The sequence below is a fragment of the Zootoca vivipara genome, chromosome 2 (assembly GCF_963506605.1).
Source record: "Zootoca vivipara chromosome 2, rZooViv1.1, whole genome shotgun sequence".
NCBI classification, from domain to species: Eukaryota; Metazoa; Chordata; class Lepidosauria; order Squamata; family Lacertidae; genus Zootoca; species Zootoca vivipara.
The window spans coordinates 82,851,766-82,879,610 of record NC_083277.1 but is presented as its reverse complement, the minus strand read 5'-3'; the positions used below and the strand labels follow the sequence as shown (position 1 = coordinate 82,879,610).

Sequence of the window (27,845 nt, the reverse complement as noted above, 5' to 3'; positions counted from 1 at the left end):
CCATGAACTTCCATGTGAGCAGTTCAAACTCAAGTTTGCTTTTGAACAATAACCTTGGAGCCCAGCTCCATTTAGCCCATAACTTTGCAAAGGTACAAAGGTCCAGTTAACATGTTGCACCCCACCATTTACAATCAAAGATAATATAGTAGTAACTTGTTACATCTTCACAATACTTTTGAGACCCAGAGCCTTGTGTTCCTGGCATGTTAAGTTATATGACAAAGAAATGCTGGTGTTTTCAAAGGCTGCATTTCGAAGCACATAACTTCAACCAAATTATCCTGGGAACTCTAGCTTATTCCTCGGCATTACAATACCCAGTTCCCTAAAACAAAAAAGTTCCTAAGATTATTTGGGGGAAGAGTTATGTGCCTTAAATGTATGCTGTGTATGCCACCCTGTATGAGACCCCACAAAATTTCCTCTGTTCCACTAGCACTGTATTGTCCAGCAATTTAGGTCAACTCTCTGCTTTCTGCCTGGCTTAATATCTTCTCCCTCCCTCCTGCCCATGCCTGCAAATGAAAAGGCAAAGGCCAATCTAGCCCCACCCATCTGTGGACCCAGAAGGGTACCAGGCATTGGCAAGGAGGGACTGACAGCAGTTTTTGCAAGAAAGGAACGAATAGAGAGACTCCATGGCCAATTTTGGGGTGGAGGTGGGGGAGTAAGAGAGGCTATGAACTTCAATAATAAAAAGCAGGGCTGGCTTGAGGTTTAATCTTCCATAATTAAACACTTCTGCAGTAGAGAACTCTGCTCACTCACACATACTTTCCAGAAATGACTATGCCACATTTTTATGTACCTGTAGAAAACAGAGAGAGAGAGAGAAATTCCGTGGATGAGATGGAGGGGGAGGGAGTGAACCAAATAATAACATGGAATTTCTAGTCTAATATAAAATGGTTGTATGCAAACTAACCAGTTTTGGGTTACTGAGTTCTTTTCTCTAAAGGTATAGGGCGGTTCACAGGAGTAATCCATACCGTGATAGGATTGGGCAGTGCATTCTGAGGCCTGCTGCTGCTGCTGCCGTTCTCTGTGGCCTTGGATGAATCACCTGGGTTACATTTATCCCTCCCTGCGTCAAGCCTGTTCGTTTTTCCCCCCAGAAGGCCTTGGAGTCTTCCAGAGCATTCTGGGAAAGATGAACATCTTGTAAAAGGGCAGCCTGTGGCCTTAGAGCCGCGTGCAGCCAAGGTGCTTAGCAGGCAGGTAGAAAGAGAGGCCTGCTCCTGCTTTTTTGTTTCTGTCCTGTCCATCTGACAGATCTCTTGATAAGGAGTAACGGCACTTGACAGGCCCTTCCCTACCTGCTGTTATAAAAGGGCGAGTTCCCTCGGGCCTCTTTGCCGCAACTTTGGAACTCCTCTCCTTCCCAGTTGTTGTTTCTCTGTCCCCTGGTTAGTGACCCGTTAAAGCCAGGACAGATACCCGGAACGTCTTCTTCCTGGCCCTACCTCACTGGGGTGGTAGGCAGGTCACGCTGACCCAGATTTCAGCACAGCATACCTGCTGGTGCCTCTCAGGAAATCTCCTCCACTGCCTGCGTTAATCATAAATCCACCCCAATCTCCTTGGTAACCCAAGCGGGGCTTGCCTTGTATTTCTCACTCTGTGGGACATCCTTCGGGGTGAAGGTCGCTTGCTTGGTGGCTCCCTGCTTGAGGGGGGGGGAGCCATCTCCCCGCCTCGAGGAGTGATGAACCTGCCACTCACATGGTGAGTTCCTGGGATCTGACAAGGGAGGAGAGACAGACACACAAAGGGAAAGGGAGCGGATGCTTCTCCTTGTAAGTCTCTGCTTTCTCAATACCTTTCCTCCACTGCTGAATTATTCCCTTAGAAATAAACAGCTTGCCACATAAACCATGCCCGACTCCCCTCTCACTTGTAACTTGACCTTGTGGGCATAGAGTTATTTTTAACCTCCCATTGACCCGCGTAACTTTTTTTATTGTTGTTCGTTAAACTATGCCAGTCTGGAGATAGGAGGCCTTGAATTGGCTCATGGTTTCTGCATCCCCTGGATTAAGTGCTGCAAGTCCTCCCACTTGCTTCCTGTCCTTCAGTTCAGGTAGCACATTGTCCAACCTCCTCCTCTGTTTTTCTCCTAACCTGCATCTAGATCCACTGACGGTGGCAGAGCTCTGCTGGGCAAGGTAAGTGTTCCTCGGGCATCCCCTCTCCACACTCTGGCGTTTGGCTTGCTGGGAGGTGGAACTTTTAATTACAGCCAGTCTAATCCTGTAACACTTAATCTTGCTGTCTCAATGCATCCTTCTTTTAAAACAGAGCCATAAAGGTGGGAGGGAGGTTTTTGTGGGAAACTTGAGACAGGAGGGAGAATGCAGATGCAGGCTACAGAACTGAGAAGCAGGTGTTGGGCAAAATCCTTCTGGCTAGAGACAGATCATTACAGTGGAGAATACTGAGCAAAGTGGACCAATGATCTGGATTAGGCTCACACATCTTCCCATATTCAAGGAGTAGAAGCTATTAGATAGTAAACAATTTGGAGGCAGGGTAAGCTCTGCAGTCCTTAATGTGTCACTCATGATCATCATAGCGCCCTCCTCTTGGTGCCAGCCAAGATCCCCTGACCCCATTTTTTAAAAGAAATTGAGGCTTTTTGTGATGAGGAGGGGTTTTTTTGTTTTTTTTTTTTGCGGGGGAGACATTGCCTGCTTTTTGTGTCGGTTTTGTTTCTTTTGAGTGGGTAGATGTTTAGTCTGTTTTGGGGAGGAGGGGGGGTGTCTGAGCATCCCCCATTTTTCTTCAGTTAAATTGGTATTCTTAGATTTATGACTGTTTGCTCAGGTTGAAAAGGTTGGAGACCCTGGCTATATGCTATACCCTTTCACTTTGTGGTGTTAATCGGAAGGGTGGTCACCACCTTCCCCTCTGCTTACAATTACAGGAGCACTCACTGCACCCAAAAACATGCACCAAAATGAAATCCTTCCACCACCCCATCTTGCTATGATTGCGCATATGACAGGATAGTTGAATGAATGTTTAATCCGTATTAAGGGACACTGAGTGTGGTCTGTATGCTTGGTTCTATAGCAGATAGATTGGGAATGGAGAGAGGAAATGTTGAAGTTCTGTCCCAAAATCTGAACTACAAATTGACTGGTATGAGGTCTTGAGGGCTGGAAAGTGTTTCCAAGTAGCTCAGAGGTCGTGCAACACATTCCCTTCAACTCTCCCCGTCGTTTCTTGCCCTGGCTTTGCTTTCCTTCCTAGGGTGGAACAAGAGGGAAATCACAGCTTTTCTTTGGGTTCTGAACACCATGCATGGAAACTGCCAGCATATCAATCACCTATGGAGACAATACCTCCTCCTGCTGCTTGTTGTCTGGGGGTGCTCTGGGACAGGTAAAGTCTAACAGAGTGGCTATTGTAAACATTTCAATATTTGGGATGCACAATAATTATCCACATCAAAGGTGTAAAACGTTTTGCTACAAAAACAAAACACTATTGTGGGGGAGCTATCCAGGATACATTGTTATATATATATAAACAGTCTTAAAATACATTTTTCTTTGCAACCTTGAATGTAGAGCAGGTCTTTCAACTTTGCTAAATGGCACATGTGTGCACTCACACAGAGCCATTTGGGTTTGTCAAATTTTCTTCCCATGCAGCAGAATAGGTAGATGAAGTTGCCAGAGTATAAATGCATTCAATGGGGTTTTATACTAGGGGTTTGAGGGACGTGGGTGACGCTGTGGTCTAAACCACTGAGCCTCTTGAGCTTGCCGATCGCAAGGTTGGCAGTTCAAATTCTCACAACGGGGTGAGCTCCCTTTGCTCTGTTCCAGCTCCTGCCAACCTAGCAGTTTGAAAGCATGCCAGTGCAAGTAGTTAAATAGGTACCAGTGCGGTGGGAAGGCAAACGGCATTTCCGTGTGCTCTGGTTTCCGTCACAGTGTTCCATTGTGCCAGAAGCAGTTTAGTCATGCTGGTTACATGACACGGAAAAGGTGTCTGCGGACAAACGCCTGAAAGCAGAGATGAATGCTGGACCCCAAAGTCAAATTAGACTGGATTTAACTGTCCATGGGTCCCTTACCTTTACCTTTACCTTACTAGGGGTTTCCCAATTCTGCATGATACTTCTGATGCCTTTGTCCTGCTTCTCTTTATTGGATGTACCTTCAGTAAGCAGCTTGGATTTACAGAGTGTCCTTCATTCCGTACCTGCTTATTTTTCACAGGATGCAATTTCAGTTCCTTGATAACCAAGTACACACAGCTAAGGGCACTTTTAATCTCCAGCTCGGCACTCTTGTATTTGTTTTTGACATTGATTACCATAGGGCAGGTAGATGTTGCCTGTGGGTTGTTTATAGCACAGAAGCTCTTAAACTCTCTGCTGAATTCAAATGCCAGCCGGCCATGATTGCTTCCTATAAAGAGAAGTCCAGGCTTCCAAAGTTGACCAGGAGTTTCTGTTCTGAATGGTGAGGGGAAGGCACTCTGCACTTGCTGTGTAAGGTACTTCTGCTATTTCTTCACATTCCCATTTTTTTTGGGGGGGGGGGACGACACTCATGTTGAACACTCCTGCAGCTGTACTTTGGTACCTGGTCCAGCTCTCTGTTCCTTTCTCATGGTGCCAGTGCATATTCATTCACATGGAATTTTAAGGCAGGTTGAGTTGGTAGAATCCTCATGTGCTAAATGGAAATGTACCATTTCAGGCTGCAGATTGGGGGGGGGGTTAAACACCTCCCTCCTAAAGCTGTCTGTATGTAAAATTCTAGTACATTGAGGAGGAAGAATTACCTCCCTGGGGCAACTTAATAACTCTGCCCAGAAGGGTAGGCAGAAACAAGAGAGCCCAGGCCAGACAGCTCCTGAGGTCGCCCTGAGAATATTTGGTAGCTTTTGTTCCTTCCAGTATTTTAAATTGAAAATTGCCTTGGTAGAAAGGCAACAAACCAGCCCAGCCTGCTCCCTACTGTGTTAGCTTTCCTATTACAAGGAACTTTTTACATTGCAGTCTCAAAACGGTATATAGTCTGGTCTGCCACCTCATTCTCACCCAGTGTATGTAATGTGTAGCCCCCATGCAGGGCTAGCAGCTTCCCTGTAATTATTTAATTTGTAAAATGAATGGTCAGTGGTTAGAGCACCTGCTTTGCATGAAGTAGGTCCCAGCTTCATTTCCCAGCATCTTCAGGTAGGACTGAGATTGTCCCTAGAGAGCTGCAACCAATCAGTGCAGAAGACAATACTCTCATCTTCATAATGAAAACAGACATTAAATAATAATTCTCTTTAATAGTGAACTCAGAGGGTTGAGTGCCAAACATGACCACTGAAAAACAAGAGGAGTGCCATCAACATGCCCAGGAGAAACGGGGGGGGGGGGCTAAAAGGGAGAACCCCCCCAAAAAAAACCCCACTTTCCCACCCAGCAAGGACTCTACATGCTAAGTATCCTTTGGAAAAGGAATATAAAAGGGAAGGAGGAGACTGATCCCCTTACAGTTTATAGTACTGTATCTTGATGGAGGGAATGGATAGCTGACTGAAAAATAAACACTTTTCTCCCTTGTACAATCTAAAAATAAGCCAGTAAGCCATTGTTTAGAGCAGTGTTTCCCAACCTTGTGCCTCCAGCTGTTTTCGGACTACAATTCCCATCATTCCTGACCACTGGTCTTGCTAGCTAGGGATGATGGGAGTTGTAGTCCAAAAACAGCTGGAGGCACAAGGTTGGGAAACACTGGTTTAGAGCAATTCACAGTGACCCTCCCCCCTCAATGTGGGGACCATGAAATGCACACCGATCCATTTCTGTCCCATCATACCAGTTCCCCCATAGTTTCCTCATTGTTTTATTTTTCCCTCCATCATCCCCAGTCATTGGCCAGATATTCCATATTTTTTGTTTCTCAGACAAAATTAATTACGCAAAAGAAAAAAAAAGAAAAGAGCAAACTGATGTATCATTTTGAGCACTTTGTGTTTTGGGAGAAGGGGATGCCAAATGTACACAGTTATGGAAAAGACTTTTCTGAAACCCTGTTTCTTCCAGCATTGCTCTTCTCCTTCCCCTGCAGCTGCCTGGCACCATCTTGCTTGCCTCCCCATGTCTGCTTCTACCCCACATCCCGTCCTTGGCTTCTGGGAATCGCTGCGAAAAGGCAACGGATGCACCAGCCGGGGCCGCTCTGCCCTGGGGCAAGAAGTCCATGTCATCAGCCTGCAGAAGGGATTGTCGGCAAATGGCCAGGTATGGGAGATCCCCACCCATGCCACCTGGTTCTTGTGCTGTACGGCCCCTTCCCATGTATGAGGCTGTATGGTGGGTCTTGCTACAGCGCCATTGGATACCCAACCAAGATGGCAGTTCAGCTTGGCTCTACAGTCCAAGGTGTCTCAGTCAGTCATAAAGGCAAAACTCTATTTCAATCACATCTTCACAGTTGTCAGGGCCTGGAAGAAGTCTCTCTTAAGTCACAGGAAGGTTAGGTTAGGCTGGGGGTGGGGACATGGCTCACCTGCTGAACATCCAAGGGGTAAGTTGCTAATCTGCCTTTGATGGTATAGCCTACCTTCCCTGGTTCCTTTCCAATCCCTTCTCCATTTCCCTCTTTGATCATGCACGGAGAAGGTACCTGTCCCCTTGATCCTCTTTCAGGTAACTCTGATAACTCTGGACTCAGATCCCCTCGACAGAGCCCCCATCTTTGTGCTGTATTCCCAGGAGCCTGTGCGTTGGGTGTTGCTGTCTCCCCCTGGAAAAAACTGGACCTTCCAGGTGAGATGGGATGGAGGGCCAAAGGGCCTGCAGAACATAATGGGGATCACTGAGCCAGGCCCTGCCGAGGGGGTCGTTGGGGGTCCCTGCTCTACGCAAGCATAGAGGATGAGCGGCAGCTATGGGAAGGGTGGATGGAAAAGCTAATTTGCTACCTCCATAGCACTTTTACAAAATACTTTCAGATCTAGCTCTGTTTGTCTTCAGAACTGTCTTGTGCAGGAAGTTACTATTCTTCCCATTTTACAGATGGGGAAATTGAGGCTGAGGGAGGCTTGCCTAAGGCCACCCAGTGAGTCTGTGGCTGAGGTGGAACTTGAACCCAGATCTCCCAGATTAAAGTGCTGCACTGTTCAACCTTAGTGCACTCCCCAGCGTGGGGTGTCAGAGAGGGGGGAGGTCCTCCAGGCTAGTATATTTTACCATTGTCTTCCTCCTATCTACAGGTCTCCCCCGGCTCTAATGTTTCAGCCACAGGGCCAGTGGCTTCTGTTGAGATCAACTTGCCAAAGACGCCCAAAGGCCTGCTGAAGTGGGCACGGAGGGAGCATGGAGGGGTCACCTCTCTGTCTGAATACCGTGGAGTCAACAGAATCTACACACGCCTGGGGGCTGGCATGGGTAGATATCGGCTCTGAGGGAAAGGGTGGCATTATGGCTGTGTGTCCTACAATTCCCCTCATTCCTGACCACCGGCCACCCTGGAGTCCAGCAACAGGTTCCCCATTTTTGCTACTGCAGTGTGATAAGCAGGAGGAAGGCAGCAAGCTGGTCTTTTGGGTCCCGGGCTAATGGAGTAACATTGCAGAAGTTGTGCAGGTCTGGGTCTGGTCATTGCTTGGATGGGAGACCATCCAGGAGGAAAGTTCTGTGCACTACAATCATAGAAGGAAGATGGAATATATACACGGCACAGATAAGTAAGACTCACCAGTATCAACTGGAGAGCAGTTGCCAAAGAGTTTGCATTTTGAGTAAATTTTGAGGCTGCGCCATTGGGAACAACCACAGCAGCTCTTCTGTGACTATTCAGTCCAGTAATTGCACAGATGCTTCATTCCTTTCCTTCTCCAGATAGGATTGCCCCAGCCGCTTGCAGATTGCGTCGGAATTTCCTGACCCTGCTACACTTTGCCTCCAAGTGCCAACTGCAGCCTCTGAGAGTTTGCCTGCATCCTGACCCTCTGCAAGACCTTGAAGTTCACATCATCCTCTCCAAAGGAGTTGCACCAAGGTGCGTGCCAGGCAGGCGCTGCCAGAGCTTCAGCATGCGACTGTTGAACCAGGGGTTGGGGTTGGCGAAATGTTCATAGCGAGATGCCGTGTCTTAAACAGGGAGGTTGAAATTGTTCTTAGTGGATGGGGAAGGGGGGTGGTGAGGAAGATGAAACCTATGCAAGAAGCTGCATGTGATAAGTGACCCTTGTGTTCAAATGGATAAGATATAAACAGGAACATGGAAGCTGGTTCATCTAGCCTGGTACTGCTGACACGGACTGGCAGCAGATCTCCCATGTCTTTCTCAGCTCTGTCTGGAGATGCTGGGGATCAAATCTCCATGCAGAGCAGTTGCCTTGCCACTTAGCTACGACACTTCTTCCGAAAGTCAAGGCCAGGCGGACCCTGAGACCCTGAGCCGAAAACGAGTAGACAGTGGCTGGTATTAGGCCTTGAATATTGGGCAGGGATCTCTTGAGTTGGGGGACGGGTGGCGTGGGGCTTCGCTGGCTTCCATCATGTGCTTAATCCTGTTGTGGGGGGTGGGGGTGGGGGCAGCCTGCTCTCTTCTAGGTCCATCCTGGCTCATTTGACTGTGGAACTTCATGCTGCCCGAAGACCCCCCCACTGGGGACTGATCTTGATACTGAAGAGTGAGGGAGCTGCTGAGTGGATGGTTCGCACCCACCGCCTCAATGGCCGGCTGCATGTCCTGGTAGGGGCAGGACCTGCTCTGGGTATAGATCTGCAACACTCTAGGCTAGCTAATGCGCTTCTCTCTCTCCCCCTCCCCAAGTTGGTGGCAGTGGAACACATCTGGAAGGGAGCAGGGCACACATGTGCTCAAATCCAAATAGATGCATTATGCAGAATTGCAACCTTTCCTAGTGAAGCAGTTTGGTAATTTTAGATGCTGGACTTAATGATATTATAAGGGTTATATTATGGAGGGTTCATTCTGCTAAGTCCTGCCTTCACGGGCCCACTAGCGAGCCTTACCAACCCTCTTCCCTAAGCTTCTCCTGCATTCTCCCTATAACTCTAGGTTTGCCTCCTCCTCCTCCAGCCTTATTTTTTTTTGCTAAAGTGAGCCAAGGAGTCTTGGCACTAGGTTACTCCCTCTTGGGAGTCTGTCTCCATGCTGCCATTTGATTCCCCTGGACTGTCTCTCGTTTATGGTGTGCCTGCTGCTGCTGCTCTCCATGTCTGGGCCTTGTATATGTAACTCAGGCTGGGATTCCTTTCTAGGCTTCGCACAAAGTCACAGTCAGCAGCACAGAAATGGATCTGCCTCTGACTGTGACCCAGCGGACATCCCCTCGGCTGATGACCCTTGATCCTTTGCAGTTTGCAACAGAGCAGAATCTGCCTGCCTTTACATCCTATGTTGAGGCTGAGCGGGTGAACAGGTTTCTCCTTTTTGTTGGGATGAATGGTAGGTTTGGAGGGATTCAATGGACATGAATGGGATGTGTCCACCAGAGAGCTTAGAGGCAAACCACTAGTGGCAGCTGCATTTATATTCCAGTTCCTCCTGCACCATTTTACCCTAGGCTGTACAACCTCAGTTTTATTTTAGGAATGCACCAAATCAAAACATTTTCAGAATGAAAAGTATGCTTCCAAGGGGGCTGAAATGGCACACACACACACCAACAGCTTACATTTTGGTGCCTGTTAACAGATATTTTGCTGCTTCACTGCCATTTTCCCAAACCTTTTTGAGAGCTTATTTCCTAGTCGTTATGTGATCCCAGCCAATCAGGATTCAAGTAGGGATGATAAATGGCGTCAAATAGGCAATCAGCTGTGGCTACAATGGTAAAATCAAGAAGGGCAAATGAAGCCGCATTGCCTTTATTCTGAATGCTCAGCCCATGGAAGAGAACAGGAAGGTGTGCCATATTATGTCAGAATGTGCAGACCTTTCACTTGGGTAACAGAAGGAATAGATACGGGGTTCCCAACGTTCTTGGCCTTTGAGCAAGTCTGCAACAGAGAAATTGTTTTGAGTACTCTCCCCTCCTCTGCAACCTATTCTATGGGATCCAACAGAATGCTTCTTCTGAGCCTAATTTCAGTGGTGGGAGGGGAGGGTATCATGCAGACTGTAGAGAAGGCCTCTGTGAGCTGGGCACATGTGTTCCTTCAGGGGCCACACTGGTGACCCTCGGAATAGATCATATTCTGATTAACAGCAGCAGCGTATAAGGCATATGATTGCATCACACCCACACACCTGTATTTCCTTTGTAGGGGCCACACCTTCTCCTCTAGAAGAGCCGACACTCTTTTGGCCCATATTTCTGCATCCTCCCAGTTTCACAGCCTCTCAACAGCACTTTGCAGAGGCCAACACAGCTGGCTGGGAGGTGACGAGGCAAGACTTTGGGGGAGAGGACGGTTCCGTTACCTACCCACTGTCTACAGCCAAAACAGAGGGGACAGAATCTATCTTGTGTCTTGGGGACCAGAAGCCTATTCTTGAAAACCAGGACACTCAGAGAGTGAGTAGCCAAGGATGACGTCTCCAGATGGACAGAGGGAATCTCTTTCCTACAGAGCCATTTCATGTGGATGTGGATGGGCAGGCATTCTCTTGCCATTGCACATCAATACCGCTGCACAGACCTGTTTTTCTCCTGCAGGTCTCCTGTGTTTCGCCTTCTCCAACCCAGATATCTCCCTCAGAAGCCGCAACGGCCTTCCAGGATCCCCACCTTCACCTTGGCAATGCCCTCCTTAACCTAGAGCTCTACAACACAGAGGCTTTTGCCAAGCAACTTGGACCTTTTGTCGTCTCAGCCAACAGCCTCGTCTTTGTGGAGGTAAAGCGGTCGATGAATATGCAAGAGCTGGCATTGGATGCAGCAGTTACATGCCAGAATCTTGTCCCTTAGTGATTCCTCCTCTGTTCAGAGATCTGGTGGCTTGCAGCACTCCCTGTCTCTCTCACAGCCTCAAACAGGGCTGTTGACCTGCTTGTTGCTTTATTGTGTGTGTGTGTGTGTGTGTGTGTGTGTGTGTGTGTGTGTGTGTGATAAACTTACATTGTAGCTCTCAAAGGGACAAAGTAAAGGGTGATCTGCCATCATGTTTTATTAGCTTAGAAGGGCAACATGCATCCCAGGGAAGGTCATGATTTTGTAAGCAAAAGAGCAAAGAATAGACTTAGCAGATTTCATACTGAGGCCCAATTCAAGGCCCAACTTTATGGTTGGTTGGCCATGAAAAAATTGTCAACAAAAAGAGAATTCCTGGATGCCAAGAGCCAAGTTTGGGGCAAGTATTCTTTGGTGAGAGAACCCCAGCAGAAATTTAAAATAACAAACACATAGCAAAGTAAAGCATGGAAATAAAGGTTGTTATTCTTAAAATATGACTTTCTAAGTCCCTTCCAAAATTCCCCTCTTCTCCTAGCAAAGAAAAATACCATGTGTGTGGCAAGTTAAAAGTGGTTTACTTACAAACTCTCCAAAGATCAGATTCATGTGCTTTTCAAGGCAGCATTCAAAAAACGTCGGCAGCAAAACTTGCACTTGTGTTTGCAGACTAGATGGTGTTTCATTTTTCCTCCAGGCTACCTTGGCAACCTATGACTCGTCTCTCGGCTTCACCATCCAGCAGTGCTTCATCTCTAGCTCCTCAGATGCTTCAGAGGCCTCGGTGTATCTGCTGGTCCAGCATGGCTGTCCTGTGGCTGCCGCCCAAGTCAGGCTGTGGAAACCTGAGCTGCTAGGCCAGGCCCAGACGTTGCCTCGGGGGTACCAGGAACGCCAGCGACTGAGCTTTGTGTTGAAACCATGGTCCAATGCCTCCATCCACTTCTTGCACTGCCGCCTGACACTCTGCAGCAGGGGGTCTCAGGACCCCGCCAGACCCGAGGGCCCAATCCCCAAGGTCTCTGGCTCCCTGGGCTAGGGAACCCTGTCCTCTAGCAGCTGTCTGAGGGCCTGGTAGTGCTACCGATTGGGGGTGCTTATGGAGGAAACTGATATGAGGGCAAGCGCTCCACTTGGCCCAGAGGTAGCCTAAATGGTGCCATCTGCTTGATGATGACACTGGCTTCCCAATTCCCAGCACCTCAGCCAGCATGGCCATTGGGTCAGGGGGGATGAAAATTGTAGTCAATTGGTATCTAGGGGGGCACCATGTTGGTTACCCCTTAGCCTATTATGATTGCCTCCTCAGCTATGACTGGCCTCTTCCAGAAATCCTTGGTCCATCTCTGCTCCAGGGGTAGAAGGGGTGGTGCCTAAGAAAAGATGGAATCAAGAGGAAAGTGAAACCCCTTGGAGGGATGAAAACCCTCTGGAATGGGTCTGTGCAAAAGAGCCTTCAAGTTAGCTGTAGAAATGAACTGGCTGGGCTTATGGAGAAGCTGGTAGGATGTAACTGGGCCAAGGCCTACCTCCCACTGTTGGGATGAGGCACTCTTCTGAGGCAGGTTTTTGTTTCAGTGTCAGTCTGAGAACGAGGCCTGCAGGGGAGAAGAGGAGGCAGTCCAAAGCCGCTTCCAGCGCACCATCACAAAGCCTATGCTAGTGACTGTGGAGATTCCCCCCCGAGCTGCCGCTCCTGCCCTGAAACCAGGTACTTTCTTGTGGGTTCTAGATAGCAGTCAGAAGAGAGCCGTTGGCTTGAAGGCCTTGCAGTTCAGCACCCTGGCTCCATGCTGGAGAGGACTGCCCCGCAGAGTGAGTGAGGAACTGAAAGAAACCGATGGGGGAGTCCTGCTTGCTGGGGAGATGGATGTTTCTCGGTGTGCATCTCTCCAGAGCAGAGGTGGTGGACCTGTAGCCCTCTAGATGTTCTTGGACTCCAGTCCCCATCACCTTAAGCCAGCATGGCCAATGTCAAGGGATGATGGGGCTTGTAGTTCACCAGCATCTCCTACCCAAGAGATTCATGCATTGGATCTTACCATGTTATAAGCTCAGACTTTGCCATCTTACATGTTCATCCTGAGTGAAGCAAAGTAGCAATGATGGGCAGTTTTATGCACCCATTTCTTCTCTACCCCTTGCCACCCGGAGGCTACTTTCTTCAGACACTCCCTCAGATTATCTGTTCCTTGCTTGACTCTGGTGTCTTTTTCTGCAGCCAGTGTCCCAGACAAACAACAAGGAAAAGCACCAAAGGATGCAGCGCACAAGTGGAGGACTCAGATAATCCGAAGTAAGCAAATACCCTCATGCTCTTTTGCTGGCCTTGTTTCCTGGGGATTTAGGGACTGGAATTGGTTTTAGACCGGGATTCCACTCCTGGCTCTAGGGGAAAAAAAGTGGAGTTGAGGATTCCTGCTGCAGTGGGTTGGAGCAAGAGCTCTGATCCTCAGACTTTTGCATTCTGTATTACCCCATTTAGGGCCCTGGCCCATCTCCTGTAGTTGTCCTTCCTGGACAGAGAGTGAGAATGATTTTTTGTGCTCTTTCTCCATACACCCTCCCCATTTCCCGCTTCTCTGTAGCTGCAACTGCGCCAGGCCTGACGGTCCCTGCAGTAATTGGGATAGCTATTGCAGCCTTCCTCATCGGCATCTCCCTCACTGTTGGGCTTTGGTTCATTCACACCTATACAGGTGGGTATGCCGTAGGTACCATCTATTTTACTTGTATGATTGATTTTTGATAAAGCCTGGGGGAGCACACCTTAGCATTTCTGTAAAGGTAGACTGGGCCACATGTCCAAGATGGAATATTCCACATTATAGATCATGCCAGCGTTCATCAACCTATAGCCTTCCAGCTGTTTTGGATTTTAGTCTTTATCACTAGCTAGCCATGCTTGCTGGGCCTGGACCTTGAGTTGTTCTCTCAAGCATCTGGAGGGCACCAGGTTGCAGCTAGTTGGCTTCTGCCAACTGCCTGCCTCCATCTCTTCCGTCCGAGCCAGAATATGCATTATTCAGTCACATGTACACAGGTAGAGTTACAGTAGGGGATGGATCTTGGGGTGGAAACTGGCAGCCAAATGATCCCCATTGCAGTTGGCTTCTAGGAAGGATCATAGAGTGAGAAACATGAACCTTAGGCAATCGAAGATGCAGCAGCTGAAATACATATTGGAATCAATGTTGCAAAAAAAGTCTGGAGGGGGATTATTTGTCTAGGAAATTTGTATCATTATTCATATTGGTCTGCCTTTGCACAGTTGTACTTGTCCACCCATCCACCATGGAAAAAAGAAAGAAATAGAAACAGAACAAATAGGATGATAAAAAGGCCAGACAGTCAAAGGAGGAAAGTAAAGGTCAGAAGGGAGAGGGATTTATATTCATGTTATTGATCCCAGTCTGCTTTTTATTTCTGGTTATTTTTTATTATTAGACAGTCCACATGCATTTTCATACCTTTCTCTGAAATGAGACGATCTGAACAAAGCTTTAATTACTAAATTTTAATGCCAGCCTTGAACTTGTAGGTGAGTCGGCTTCCGGGAGGAGGAGCCAGCCTGCAGCCGAGACAGGTAAGGTGACACATTGGCTTTTGAGAAATCCTTCATTTGAGCAGAGGCTTTCATTCTGCATTCATTTCCATCTCTGGCTGTGAATGGAATCATTGGTGCACGCTTATATTAACTTTTAATTATTTTTCAATGTTTAATTGTTTCAAACTGGTTCTTTAATTGATAATTTCAAGATTATAAGCACCTCAGAGGTTTGACTGCAATTAAGCAGTATACAAAATTTGTTGAATAATAATGAATGCATATTGCATGGGTGGCCAGTTCAGCAACCACAGGCACATAGGCACCTTGAGACATTCCTGGTGCCTGCAAGTCCCCTTCCCTCTGCTGAAATAAGGCTTCCAAAAAGTCACCTATTGTAGCTAATATAAGGCAGGGGGAGTTATCTCCCAGCTATACCTGGAGATGCTGGTGAACTGAACCCAGAACCTTCTGTATACACCTGGACTCGTTTGAAGCATCCATAATGCAAAGGTACTTGGAGTGGGCAGAGCCAGGAATTCAAGAAAGCTGTCCTTTCTTGTTGCATGCAAGAGAGCCAGTTCATTGCCTCCAGGTTTAGCCAGTTTTAAATATATCCAAACCAGGGCTGTTTTGCTTCATCTCAATACTTAAAAGTGGAACACTATAAATATGCCAAGACTTGAAGAAACTAACATATGCAAATAGGAAGAGGGTGCATTTGTTTACCTCTGGAAGGGGTTTAGTGTGGTGGTGAGATGGACGGTTGCAGTCCAATTGGGGGCGGGTGGGGGGCACTGCTGCATTTTCTTTCTTCCTCCTGCTAGACCCTCTCGGACCATCTGCTCCAAAGCGTGAAGGCACTTTGTCAGCCCCAACTGCAGCTGGCCCTGCGCGTGGCACCTGGTGTCCTACTCTAAGAAGCCTCTACTGAAGAAGGTAACTAGATTTCAAAAAGTACATGGGAGGAATGAATTTGGGGAATTGGAAGGGGATTATTTATTGATTCGGATCCTTTGTGTCCCCTGCATTTCCAGAGTTTGCCTCTGCAAACTCACAAGTAGTGTGATGTTTTTGGGTGATTTTTTTGTTGATATACACTTTCAGCACATTTGTTTACCTTTCGATGGATTTTTTGTTGCATATTGTATTTTGTCTGTTGTCTCTGCAACTCACTTTGTGACTTGAAGCAATGCACCAGTAGAATAGATGGAATTGTTCATGTGATGCATTCCATGTCTGCGAACTGAGAGGTGGAAGTCAAAAGTAGTAGGGATTTTGTATTTGAAACTGGTCCTTTTTCTGTTCGTTCCATATGAGCATTCACAAATGAGATACTCCAGACAGAATGGAAGGAATTTTTTAAAGGGTCAGTTATAAAAACATGCCTCTACAGCTTGACACACTGCAATTGTTAGCTGATGAGTCTGTGGTGGTAGCACAATGACAAATATGTAAAATGTTTGCAGGAAGATAGAGGAATGGGGAGATTGAGTCCATAATAGGTTGGCAAGAGAGGCAGGCAAAGGAGGGCCAGTGGGGAAGTCTAGCCTGTCATCTGCACTGATTTATCTATCTTGTAGGTTCTAGGATGTTTTTCCTGTGACCAAGCACCTGTTTCGGTGAATCCGCTTGCATTCCCCTGTACGCGCAACTCTTTCAGGCCACATCGTCTTTATGGCTTCAATCCAGCAGCACAACCGATTCTGAATCAATACCTTTCGACGTTGGAAAACCTCAGACTTTAAGCTTTAGCTTAAATGAGCAATCCTGTTTTCTGGCAGCAGTTGTATGGGATTTTCATTGCTTTGGGTAGCTGCCTGGAGAGAGTTGTGCTGTTTCTTCATTGAGTTTTGCCTTTTGTTTCTGCACTGCTGAGTGTGGACTAAAAGGCAAATTCAGGCTCAGTGTTTCCACTACTGCCTATCAGGTCTGCAGCTCCCTTCACCTTTGGGGAAGCTGTCAGCTACCATTGTGGCCTTGCAATCACTTAGGCCTGCTTCTGCACTTTGGGAGAAGAAAACCATTGTTGCACTTGGCTGACATTGCCATTGGGGATTTGGTTGTTGCTTCCTATCTGACTATAGTAATACCTTGTACTCTCTTTGTAGGAATGTTACGTTGGGATATAAATGCTAGTTTTCATGCCATTGCCCAGCTTAACACAAGGAAGATTGCTCCACAAAAAGATTCAAATTGTGAAACCTTTTGGGTCTATTTTATTTTTAAGCTAACCACGTTGCAAATGATAGTTTCTCCAGTTTTATTAAACAGATGTGCAATAGAGTTGCTGAGGCTCTTTAAAGGCAATGGGGGCACTTGATTGCCTATTGAAACACCACTTGTTCCCTGCTTTGTCTATAGAAGCCTGATTCAATAGGATAGACAACTGGAAAGTATGTACTTGAGAATTTGGCTGGAGACAGAGTAAACGGCCTCTAAATCGTATGTGTGATCATAAACGTGGAGAAAAGGTGAATGTTGCTTTTGGTATATTTTCTTCAGCAAATACAGAAGTAGCATGCAATCCATTCCACCCATAAACTATATTTTGGGCAGGGATGGTGGATATGTGATCCTGCTGGACTCCAACTCCCATCTCCTCCAGCACCAGTTACACGGACTGGGGTTGGTGGGAGTTGGAGTCCAACCTCCCCGATGTTGCCAGATATTTTGCATGAGGCTTGGGAGTCTTGTGTTACTTTAGGAAAGAGCCGTCGCTTGTGTTGCAGAGCTTTCAGCCTGATATGCTGTCGTGTTTGTGAGTTTTGAGAATTAGGTGGATACCATGGTCTAGGCCTCCACGCAGCAAATGTAATCCAGAACTCCCATGTGGGCAGGTAGTACAACTCTCTTGTAGAGGAAACTATGCGCTGGGCACCCACCCAATGCACGCAGGTGTTGTTTTCTCAGTGGCTAACACCCACCATCACCACTGAAGTCGGAGACAGAATTATTAAGACAGTGTAAATAGTTTATTTCATTGTTGTTGTTGTTTTGAAAGTACAGATATTATTTTGTACAGCAGTATTTGTTTTAAAATGGGTATGGGCAGAAAAGAATGGCAGTTTATATTCTGAGGAGCAGAGAAGGGACACTGGTACATAGTTACACTAAACGCATGACTTGAACAGTTGGGGGCTATGAGGAGAGAAAGATCCCTTCCAACCTGGAAAGCCCTAACACTGCAAGGTGCACATTCCCTTTGGATAGATGCAGCTGTGGGCTAGTACTGGAGCCGTGCAGAATACAGGGGCTTACAACCCCATAGTCATTTCATACTGTTCCACAGGATGGTATAAAATTGGAGCTGGATTTTTAACTAAAGGTGTGGCAAGCACCTCCAGTGCTGCTTTATATCAGCTGGGCAACTGCTCCCACTGGATTGGAGCAATCCTGGATTTTAAGGTGAACTTCAGAAACTACCGCACAAACAGCAACAATATTTTACATTTTTTTTTACGCACCCAGCAGAAGTCTTGCTTTGAAACAGTGGTGATGTACGGGTAGAAGCAGCAGCATCAGACTCACTACAGAAAACCCTAAGATAGTAACCAACCTCTAACATGGTGGTGTTTGTGAAAAGCTAATACTTTTCAATGCTGAAAAAGAGTGTAGTGCTCAAATAAAACTCCTCAGCTGTGCTACCTTCTTAGTTCACTGTTCCTTTCTTTTAAGTACTACTAACCTGTCTGGGTGCATTGCTCCTCCTCATAGCAAATGTCTGATGCAAAGTCACTCTGGTCAAGCTTAATTCCGGTACCACTAAAAGCACCCTTCCATCATAACATCATCACCATGGTTTGTGTGTGGGCATGTGTGTCGAGTCAGTGCAATAGGCCAGGTCCTAAGTGAGGTTGTATTACCAGCTCCCACAGAGATCATGAATGCGTGTGTGGGTTAAATAGTTGTTGCAGATTGATGTAACATTAATTCTAAGGCAGGCATGGCCAAACTTGGCCCTCCAGCTGTTTCTGGACTCAACTCCCTCCCATCATCCATAGCAAACAGGACCAGTGGTCAGGGATGATGGGAATTGTAGTCCCAAAACAGCTGGAGGGCCAAGTTTCGCCATGCCTGTTCTAAGAGCACTGGCAATAGATCTGTGGACTCCAGCTCTGCAGCTTACATTACACATACATAGCAGCAGCTTTAATGTTGCAGCAGAGAAATGTGTCTTACTCTCACTCTTGCCCTAGGGTCAGACTCTCTCATTACTTTTTTTTTTTTAATGGCACATGTGTGTTTTATGCATACAATTTTTCCACCACGTGGAAAAAAATATAAAACATTGAAGAGCAACACAGCAAACCATTTCAGGGGACAATGCGTGTTGGCAATTTCACAGGTGCTAACCAAGTGGGACCCACAAGCACTAACTTGGTCCATCCATGTTCCAAACATAACCAGGCAGAGCCAGTTGCCACTTTCTTCAGGACAGAAAATTTACAATTAAGTGGATGGCAGTGCTGAAACTCTTACGGTAATTTAGCTCTGCTCCTAGAAAGAATAACAAACTAGAATCTGGGGAGCACACATTCTATCTTTCAATCCTCTAGTTCTGCTTTGTCTCCAGCAGGATGCTGTCTTTGTAGCTTGTACACTGGGACCTAGTCTGGGAAACCAAGTTCTGTTTAGTATAATTAACAAAGGGCCACATGATTTATTCACAAAAGCACACTCAGCCTCTCCTGCTGCTGTAGAAGGGGATGGGTGCATTCAAGGTAGAGAATAACTAGAAGTCAAGTGTCAGAGGTGGGAGAACAGAAGCAGCACTCCCAACCCCAGTCTAAACACAGCACCACATTGTTTTCCCTTGATGATGAAGGGAAAGAGCTACTATTAAAGTGCAAATTGAACCTTGTCAATAGTTAGTAAAGATCACACACATCTCCAGCCTATTCGTCCCTGGAGAACAGACTGGACTAAGACATAGCCACCTGCTCTAGGATATTGGTTTTTCTGCAATGGTGGCACCACCGTTTGCTGGTACGTAGTATAGGAATCTGTAAGCGATCAAACACAGAAGGCCAGATTCCTGATAACCTGCTGCTGTTAGAGTCACAGGTGTAGCTCAAGGGAAGAGAAAAGGTCTGTGCAAACTTATTTTAGGGTAGAAATAGGTATGCACATGTGCACCCCCCCATCATCCTTTAAAATCCATTCACAATATTTAGTGTTATAAAAATGTAATACAAAAGTCAAAGCAAGATTGTGAGGGTGGCAAAGAGAGAAGGGGGGAGACAGGTGGCTTAGCATGGCCTTTCTATGCCTCTTGGAGCAGAAAACACAACGCTGCCTGAGAGGGTTTTTGGGCAGCCAGACTGGTGAGCTTCAAATCTTCTTCTATCCTCTATGCCAAGGCAGAAGCTTGCTTTGTAGTCCATGTGTGGATATTGTGCAGAAGACCAGCACTTCCAACATGCAAGTATCCATCACAGGAGCCCCCAAAACACACCATTACCTTTTAAGCCAATGATTACCACAAGAAATAGGAAAATCCCTTTGAGATCAATACAGTACTTTTTTTGTTACCTTGATTTAAAGGGATTGTTTTTAATGACCTTAAGTAGATGTGCATGAGAAGTAAATCACTTCAATATAAGCAACAAGGTTAGGGTTTTTTTTATCAGCTACATGACCTAATGTTATTCAGCTCACTGGGGATTATCCTCATCTAGCAATTAGCCAAACTCAGTGGGGAGGAACAGGCTGCATCATCTTGAAGCAGTAGAGTCCCTTGTGCTCAGTCACAAATCATAGCAAAGTTAGAATTGCCCTTGCCCTTAATGCTTGCCATTCTTCCATGGTTCCAAGGAGTCAAGTTAGGCTTTCATTAGGAATAAACTACTGTTTTTAGAACTTTACCGCATGTTATTCAAAATAATTGTTTCATCATACGGTTTTATGTTGCTCGCTCTAAGCATCAAGAGGATATAAATAAATATTCCTTGCTGGAGTGCTCGTCCCTTACTCTCCTGTTCTTGCATGGATCTAGTCTGAGAGATCAGACAACTCTGGGAGAAACCACTTATTTTGAGCAACACTGTGGTTTCTTTTACAGTATGGAAGGGGAAACGCATACAGTATTTCCTCTTAAACTCTTGTGTGTTTTGCAGGTAAAGCAGCAGTCGGGAGTTATCAACTATGTAGCAACTTTCGCTAAAACATATTGCCCTGTTCTACAGCCATAGTCTCGAAACCACTGCAACAGGGGTGACAGAAAAGTGAATAATTAATGTAGTATTACCAATGTCACTCCAGGGACAGTCATGCTAGAACAAACTTAAAAAGTAAGGCCTGCACATTCAAGTGAATTTCATATGCAAAACAAATTCCAAACGCTGACAAAAACAGGCCAAAGAAGCAGCTTGGATTCGATTCTAACAAAAATATTCTCCCATTTACTCCAATGTATATCTGAAACACTAAAGCCAATGGGGTTTTACTCCAGATTTAGAAACAGCAGCGATTAATGATCTTCCTAACATGTAGCCTTGGAGGCAGCGAGCATTCGGGTAGCACTACACAAACAAGTATCAACAACAATTGCTAGGAATTAAGATGCACAAACTGGCAAACAGTTTCACAAGCCATCCAAAACTGCAAACATGTGCCCACTGCTAGCAAAAAAAAAAATATGAAATCAGACTGACACAAGGAGATCAAAGCAACAGTTTGGGCTGAACTCTTGTTTGCACCACATACTATGCTGCTGGATTTTTTTTTGGGGGGGGGACTGAAAAATGGTACAGAAAATCACAGAGATTTGGCAATATGGTGCAGCATGTATATATAGAATACATCTATTAAAATATGCAAGGTTATACCAAACTGGAGCCTTTCCCCCAGGCATATTCATATAAGTACATACATAATACTTCAGGGCCACCCACGTGACAGGCTGGGCCAAGTGGGTGCAGGTTTATCCTCCTGCTTCTGCAGTGTAAATGCTGGCTTAACCTCACTAGAGGAATCCAGGTTTGGGGAGGTAAAATGACCAACAGGGCTTGCCTGCAGCTAAGAGGCATGCAGAATAAAATTTGGAGAGAAAACCAAAGGAACTCCTTCAACGATGGACCAAATATATTGCAAATCCATGCCAAGTGAAAAGTCATGGAGACCATAGCTGTCAAGTTCTCCCTTTTTTAAAGGGAAATTCCCTTATGCTGAATAGGCTTCCTCAAGAGAAAAGGGAAAACTTGACAGCTATGATGGAGACCTCCTTCGGAAAGAGAGGTCCATGCATCTCATACAGAACCTTCATTAGATTTATTGTTGCAGGTTTTAGAAATTAGACAAAATCAAATGGAGCATAAATTTGTAACAAGCTTGGTATAAGGAAACAGATGAAAAGTATGCCCATGACAACAAATGCTTCTCCTTCCCTTAAAGCAGAAGCATTCCACAGTTTAGGAACTATCTGGTACTGTCCAGGGAACATTCTTTATAACCAGGGGTGTTGCTTAATGAAGCTGCCTACCTCCTCAGCAGGGTGGAAATCCTACACCTTCAGAATTCGGCATCCTTCACCGCCTCCTTCACCGACCTTCTGTGGAACCCCTCTTCACCTCCTAACACCAGCTGGTCTCCACCTTCATTTGCAACAATGCCTTTATTCAGACACCTTGCAAGACAAAATACATTTCACACACCAGCACGTCCTTGAGATCTCTCCATCACCAGTGGAAAGAAAATGTGACACGAGAGAGGCCTTGCCGATTTTAATCCTGGGCTCTATTGTTAAGAGGGGAAGGATCCAATTATCAGGCTTCCTCCCCGTGTTGAAAACAAAGAGAAGGACCATGAATAGCAAATACAGAGTGATTTTTGGCTGGACCAAATCAGCACCATGCCGCTTCCCGAAATATTGCTCCACGGGTTACCTCTAGCTGGTGTGGCTATGTCAGCATTGGCCATGGCAAGTGTTCTTGTTGAGAAATCAATGTTTCTCCCCCACTACCGCAAACAGAGGTCTGCTTCTGTGGAGCAGAGCTACATATTATACAAGCATGTCTGAAGATTCACATACGTGCAGAGGCAAGAGTAGAAGGGGCACAAAGGGTTAAGCACACACCTCCCACTTGATCTCCCTTGCAACCCTCCCATCCCCAACCCAATAGCTTGGAGCCTCATGTTTGCTTCATATGTAGTTCCACTGCAAGAGTCTGTGCAATTTCACTAAAATAAAAAAGAATAATACTGTAATAAAAAGGGCAGAACTTGATGTCCAAACAGCCCAGGTTTCTCATCTCTTTGTTTGCCAAGAAGAAAATACTCTTCAGGCAATTCTCTCAGATGCCTAAAAACTCAGCCACTTGCACTGGCCTTGTAAATCGTGCACAGACTAAAAGTCCAATAATGGACCCTTCTTTCCTTAAAAAAAAAAACCTAGGGTCTGGGTGCTTGGATGGACTGCCACCCCCCTGAAGCAAGCCAGACATTGGTAGGAACTTTGCAAGAACCAGTGTTTGAAAAGATAGCCATAAAGGTGGAATTGAGAAAGAATACTGCATCAGCTCACACAATTCCAGGCAGGGAATTCCGGAGGAATTGCCACTGACCATATGGATTAAGGCAGCACCTTAATGAAAAGTATGCCCTGTAATGGCTGCAGCAGAACAGAACTTCAGGCAAAGTGAGACACAGACGTTACCAAGGGGAACCCTTCCCTTACCACAATTAAATAGAAAAGATGTCATACCTTTAGCTACAAAAGCAGTTCTGGCTGCTCCTTAAAAGCCCTCAAGGTAATTGAACTTAAAGCTTTATGCCAAGCCTCCTCTAAGGGAGACGGATTGGCATTACACAGTATAAATAAATAATATACACAGAAACAAAAATAAAATCTCTCTCTCTCTAGATCCAAGCCACCTCTTCAGAAGCTCTCTCTCTCTATCCACCTTCCCTGTCCTTTCCTGGGCTGAAAACAACAAACGAGTGTGGAGGCATCCAACCATACCTCTCTGCAGAACAGCAGGGTAGGGGATCACATATAAATAAAAGGAAGACAGACCCCTCTCATCTCTCCAAGCACAGCAAGGAGACAGAGGTTAATTACTACTGGACTGCATTTTATAGAACCAGCGACCTGGTTGCTTCTGCTGTCCCTTCAAAGTTCTCAAGTGTGCAAACCTTTGTGTGTAAGGAGGAAGTTTTTTTTTTTTAAAAAAAAAAAGGTGTGGAAACAGTGGGTGGGTGGGGGATGTGAATGAGGTCAATACATGGATTTGAACTACCAGTGACAACAGAGCTGGGAAAAAAAGGCAGTGCAGACAATGATCAACGGAGGTGGCCCATGTAATGCAGGCCAGCTGTAGGACTGTCTGTCCCCCATGCCATCTCGGTGGCACAGTTTTCACTGGGTAAGGGGGCTCTCCGCTCCGTCTTGCGTGATCTGTCTATGACCTCCTCACCCTCAGTACAGCGTGGCCAGAGGGACCTGGTGCCTTCCAGGCAGACATGCGACGGCAGCACCTCTTCCTCATTTGCTCAGGGCTTCTTCGAAGATGATCTCGCCATTGGGCTCGGTGGCAGAGGCGGGGTCGTCTGCATCGCTATCCGTGGTGCCGTCGCTCTCCTTGCCGGAGCTCTCAGCCCCCCGTAGAAAGTGCGTGTTGTGGGGCGACAGCGGATACAAGACATCCTGCAGGGCACCTACCACCATGGGACTGGTCAGCAGCTCCTCGTCGGAAGAGTGCAGCGAGTCGTCGTCCACCGCCAGGTGACTCACAATGTGGATGCCGTCAAAGCCCATGGAGTCCTCAAAAGGCTTCTGTCCCTTCATCAGCCGAATCTGCAGAGAGAAGGAAGGCATTAGGGCAAAGATGGGAGGGAGGGAGGGGTCTGCGAACCCTTAGAGTACAACTCTCATAATCTCTGACCCTTGGGCCATGCGGGCTGGGGCTGACGAGAGTGGGGAGCCCCACGGCATCCACAGGTTCCCCATAACTGCACTGGGACAGCCATGATCGACTTGGCACTGTGCCTAATGGGACCCAGTTAGATTACATTAACTCTGATGCAGAGAAAGAACCCATGGTGGAGAGAGGAGGATGCCTCCCGTAGAACATGCCCAAAAAGCTCCTGAAAATAGTGGAAATACTGTGCTCAGGGAATAAGTTGAAATGGAAGCCGCGCCCCAGATGAGAGGGTTATCAAACAACAAATACTGTACAGTCTCCACCCTGGTTGGAACAGAAGAACACATTTGTCTGTGTGACATGAACATCCCCTCCCAGGGTTGGCAAGGAATCTGGGCTGTGAAAATGAATAACTCTTTTGAGAGGGCAGACTTTTCTGCAGGTGTGCAAGAGGCAGAGATGGCTAGCTTTACAACAAGAAAAGGTTTTTTTTTTTACATCACACAGGTGTGGGGGTAACTTACTCTGCACCTTCCATCATTACCCTAGTTCTCGCCCACTGAAATCTCCTTCCTATGCCCCGGACAAAGGCTCATGGTGTGAGTCTTTGGAGCTCCTTTGCTGTGAGTTCCAACTGGTAGCCAACCACCTGGTTGACTCGCACCTTAAAAGCTGACTTCTGATCTCTATCATCTCCTGAGGAAATCAGCAGTTTTGTAAGCCCCAGTCGCTTATGTCTGTTCTCCAGCTGGAGGCCCTGCACAGAAATAGGCAGCTGGGGAGAAGGAATGGGGACACAGACGGAGGCGTATTTGTATTCTTCGATTGCAAACAATAAATATTAAATGTTCAAAAAGATAAATACAAGCAGCCGTGACTTGATGCAGGGTGCTAACAGAGGCCAGCAGAGAAGACACCAGAAGTCACACAACCCCAACCCCTTGGTGGATTCCTCCTCCCTTTCTCCTACTAGTTTGGGCTCACCTCTGCCTTGAGCTCATCAATCTGGTCCTTGAGTTCACGGATGTACTGGGAGGAGTCCGAGTTGTTGAGCTGGCCCTGAATCATCCCTTCTTCCCTCTGTGTGGAAGAAAGAAGAGATGGGAATTTAGAAGGGTCAGGTGCTTGGCAGAGAAGGAAGTGGAGAGAAAGCACATTTGCTTCTTCCTCCTCCCCTTTGTATGCATTATTTCACAGACTGCACAAATGAGCAAGCACTTGTGTCTACATTATACAAATTTGACACAGTCCGTGTGGTTGATTGTTTATGTTTTGAAAAAGGGAACTGGAGAAACAAGAGAGTCTGTATTTCCTATACAGAATTCCTTATGTAAACAAAAGTTGAATGCTTGATCTTCAGGTCTCTTAAAAAAACCCAAAAAACTTGTAAGCTGTGTAAGCAGAACTAAAGAAGGGGACCAACATTGGCTACCCCTGGTTTAAATAATGACAAATAAAACATGTTTTCAGCCCCCAGACCTCTCAGCTAGCTGCAGAGACAGAAGGAACAACAGTTCACACAACAAGAAACAAATGCTCCTGGGACAAAATTCTGCTTTAGGTACAAGGCAGGTTCATTGCTCATTATCCTCCTTGCTCCCTAACCTGGATCTCCAGCTCAGCAATCCGCTGCCGCATCTCCGCCACTGCAGCCATGCTGTCGGCTTCTCGCAGGCGCACAGCCATCACCTCTTCTTTGCTCTGAAACAGAAAATGCAAGCCAGTGGCAGCAGCCCAGTGGAGTGCAAGCAACGAGGTCAGCCAATGGGGGCTGTGGCCAGTACATGGGGGGGGGGATCGCCTGCAGTTTCTTTTGGCAGCTGAAGATCTCACCAGACCCACAATGAGTCACTAAACTACCTGGAATTCCCAGGAATACACACAGGACACTGACTAAAATCCAGGGCAGCGGCTAAAATCAAGGATGTCAGACGTGCAGGAGCCCAGTCTCCTCTTCAGAATAAACAGACAAAATCTGGGCTCTCCAGGGATATGTTCGCATGTCATGGTAAATAGTAGTCAATTGTTTTTCATGAATACATAAATGGGCACCTGCTTCCTTCCCTCCCTAGCATGAAGCCACAAACCACAATCTCTGGTTTAATGTTATATTGAAATGGGAATAGATGAAACAAACCACAACTGGTAAGCCAATGCAGGGCACCAGTGCCAAGGAATTGATTTGGAGGGTGGGGTGTATTTTGTAAATTTGCATGATTTCTGCTCTGAGTTCCTTGACTTCAGAGCAGCAGTGCAGCAAGATTCCTTCCTTGTCCTACATGAAAGGCTTAAGGGAAAGCAGCCTGTGTCAACTGCATGGCATTAGGCCAGATCTCACCTTGCACTCGGATTCAGCATGCTTGCGCTTGGTCTCACTCAGCTGGGTCTGCAGCCCCTTGTTCTGGGCCGTAAGGTATTGGACCTTTTCGTGCAGTCCAGCACACTCCTGCTCCATCCGGTTTAAATGGTTGCTGTGGATCTGATCCTGAAATAAAGGCAAGACCAGACACGCTTATGACAAATAGGTTGGTGTGCGCCATATTCTTACATGGCACACTCTGAGTGTACTCAGTAAGTGCCTATAATACAGTACAAAACCCTATACTTTCACTGAATAGTCACTGTTTGCATGTTTAAAAAAACAAAAAACCCAAACCAAGTCTTCAGTTAAGGAAATATGCTCACATTGCAAGTGGAATGTGAGCCATAAGAATAGATGGGGAGGAATTTATTTTTTTCAAGGAGTCTGTGTAGAATTGCCATAACTGCAAGTCAACAACAACAAAAGATTGTCACCTGGGTTTCAAGTTCCACCACCCTCTGACGCAGTTCGCGGACTTCAGCTTGTGCCTGCGTCTCACGCAGACGGAGGCTCATCAATTCATCTTGGAGGTCATTCATCGTGTTCTTGCGAGGAGATTCCTTCCATCGCCCACCTGTCCGGCTCAGGTGGGCCTAGCGTGAGGGAGACAGAAAGATAACTTTCATGTCTTAGTATAGGCATATGATGCTCATTGGTCTCAATACTCCCATGTGCTCTGCTTTAAGACCATGCTATTTCCTTATACAGTGGTGCCTCGCTAGATGAATTTAATTCGTTCCACGGGTCTTTTCTTATAACATAAAATTCGTCTAGCGAATCCCATAGGAATGCATTGAATTATTTTTGAATTTTTTTTGCCCATAGGAACGCATTAATTGAATTTCAATGCATTCCTATGGGAAACCGCGATTCGCTAGATGAATTTTTCATAAAACGAATTCGTCTAGTGAGGCAACCTCCGCTCGAAAAATCCTTTTGTTAAGCGGAAATTTCGTTAAGCAGGGCATTCATTAAGTGAGGCACCACTGTATGTTGTGATTGCTTACATATCTAACTTTTGTTTAAGACCCTTGCTTGGTACGAGTATCAGATTTACTGCTATGTAATTTACAGGCCGAGCCCTTGCAGCCTTCCAGAAAAAAGGGGGTTACCATATGTCACCCAAACAGCAGCATGTAGGAATTCAGCAACAGGGACAAGGAAGCAGGGCACTGCTTAAGCGGGC

General features: G+C 46.4%; 2 protein-coding genes across 9 annotated transcripts in view; one reads left to right on the top strand and one right to left on the bottom strand.

Moving 5' to 3' along the window:
* The first annotated feature begins 1,373 nt into the window (after positions 1 to 1,373).
* Positions 1,374 to 21,116, top strand: LOC118079986 (transforming growth factor beta receptor type 3-like). 4 transcript variants are annotated; one of them, XM_035104859.2, is made up of 18 exons: positions 1,374 to 1,799; positions 2,135 to 2,168; positions 3,256 to 3,387; positions 6,087 to 6,259; positions 6,668 to 6,787; positions 7,234 to 7,408; positions 7,862 to 8,021; positions 8,564 to 8,720; positions 9,254 to 9,440; positions 10,262 to 10,512; positions 10,654 to 10,833; positions 11,585 to 11,905; positions 12,466 to 12,598; positions 13,109 to 13,183; positions 13,476 to 13,586; positions 14,429 to 14,473; positions 15,262 to 15,373; positions 16,018 to 21,116. In XM_035104859.2, the coding sequence occupies exons 3-17, from the start codon at positions 3,303 to 3,305 to the stop codon at positions 15,366 to 15,368; spliced, it is 2,280 nt and encodes a 759-aa protein (XP_034960750.1). In that variant the 5' UTR covers positions 1,374 to 1,799; positions 2,135 to 2,168; positions 3,256 to 3,302; the 3' UTR covers positions 15,369 to 15,373; positions 16,018 to 21,116. The 4 variants fall into 4 exon arrangements, with proteins under 4 accessions (XP_034960750.1, XP_060127741.1, XP_034960748.1 ...); XM_060271758.1 differs by lacking the exons at positions 1,374 to 1,799; positions 2,135 to 2,168 and adding an exon at positions 1,819 to 2,083 and having other exon boundaries at positions 6,734 to 6,787; XM_035104857.2 differs by lacking the exons at positions 1,374 to 1,799; positions 2,135 to 2,168 and adding an exon at positions 1,820 to 2,083.
* The window catches only part of EVI5L (ecotropic viral integration site 5 like), a 49,409-nt gene continuing 38,951 nt past the window's right edge, over positions 17,388 to 27,845 (bottom strand). For 3 of the 5 annotated variants that reach the window (XM_035104850.2, XM_035104853.2, XM_035104854.2), the window contains 6 exons: positions 27,094 to 27,252; positions 26,636 to 26,782; positions 25,903 to 25,998; positions 25,282 to 25,377; positions 24,962 to 25,072; positions 17,388 to 24,230 (listed from right to left, as the gene is read on the bottom strand). In XM_035104850.2, the coding sequence (XP_034960741.1) occupies positions 23,919 to 24,230; positions 24,962 to 25,072; positions 25,282 to 25,377; positions 25,903 to 25,998; positions 26,636 to 26,782; positions 27,094 to 27,252 (921 nt within the window). In that variant the 3' untranslated portion in view covers positions 17,388 to 23,918. The remainder of the gene's footprint in view (positions 24,231 to 24,961; positions 25,073 to 25,281; positions 25,378 to 25,902; positions 25,999 to 26,635; positions 26,783 to 27,093; positions 27,253 to 27,845) is intronic. The other 2 variants (XM_060271757.1, XM_035104856.2) reach the window with 1 other exon arrangement.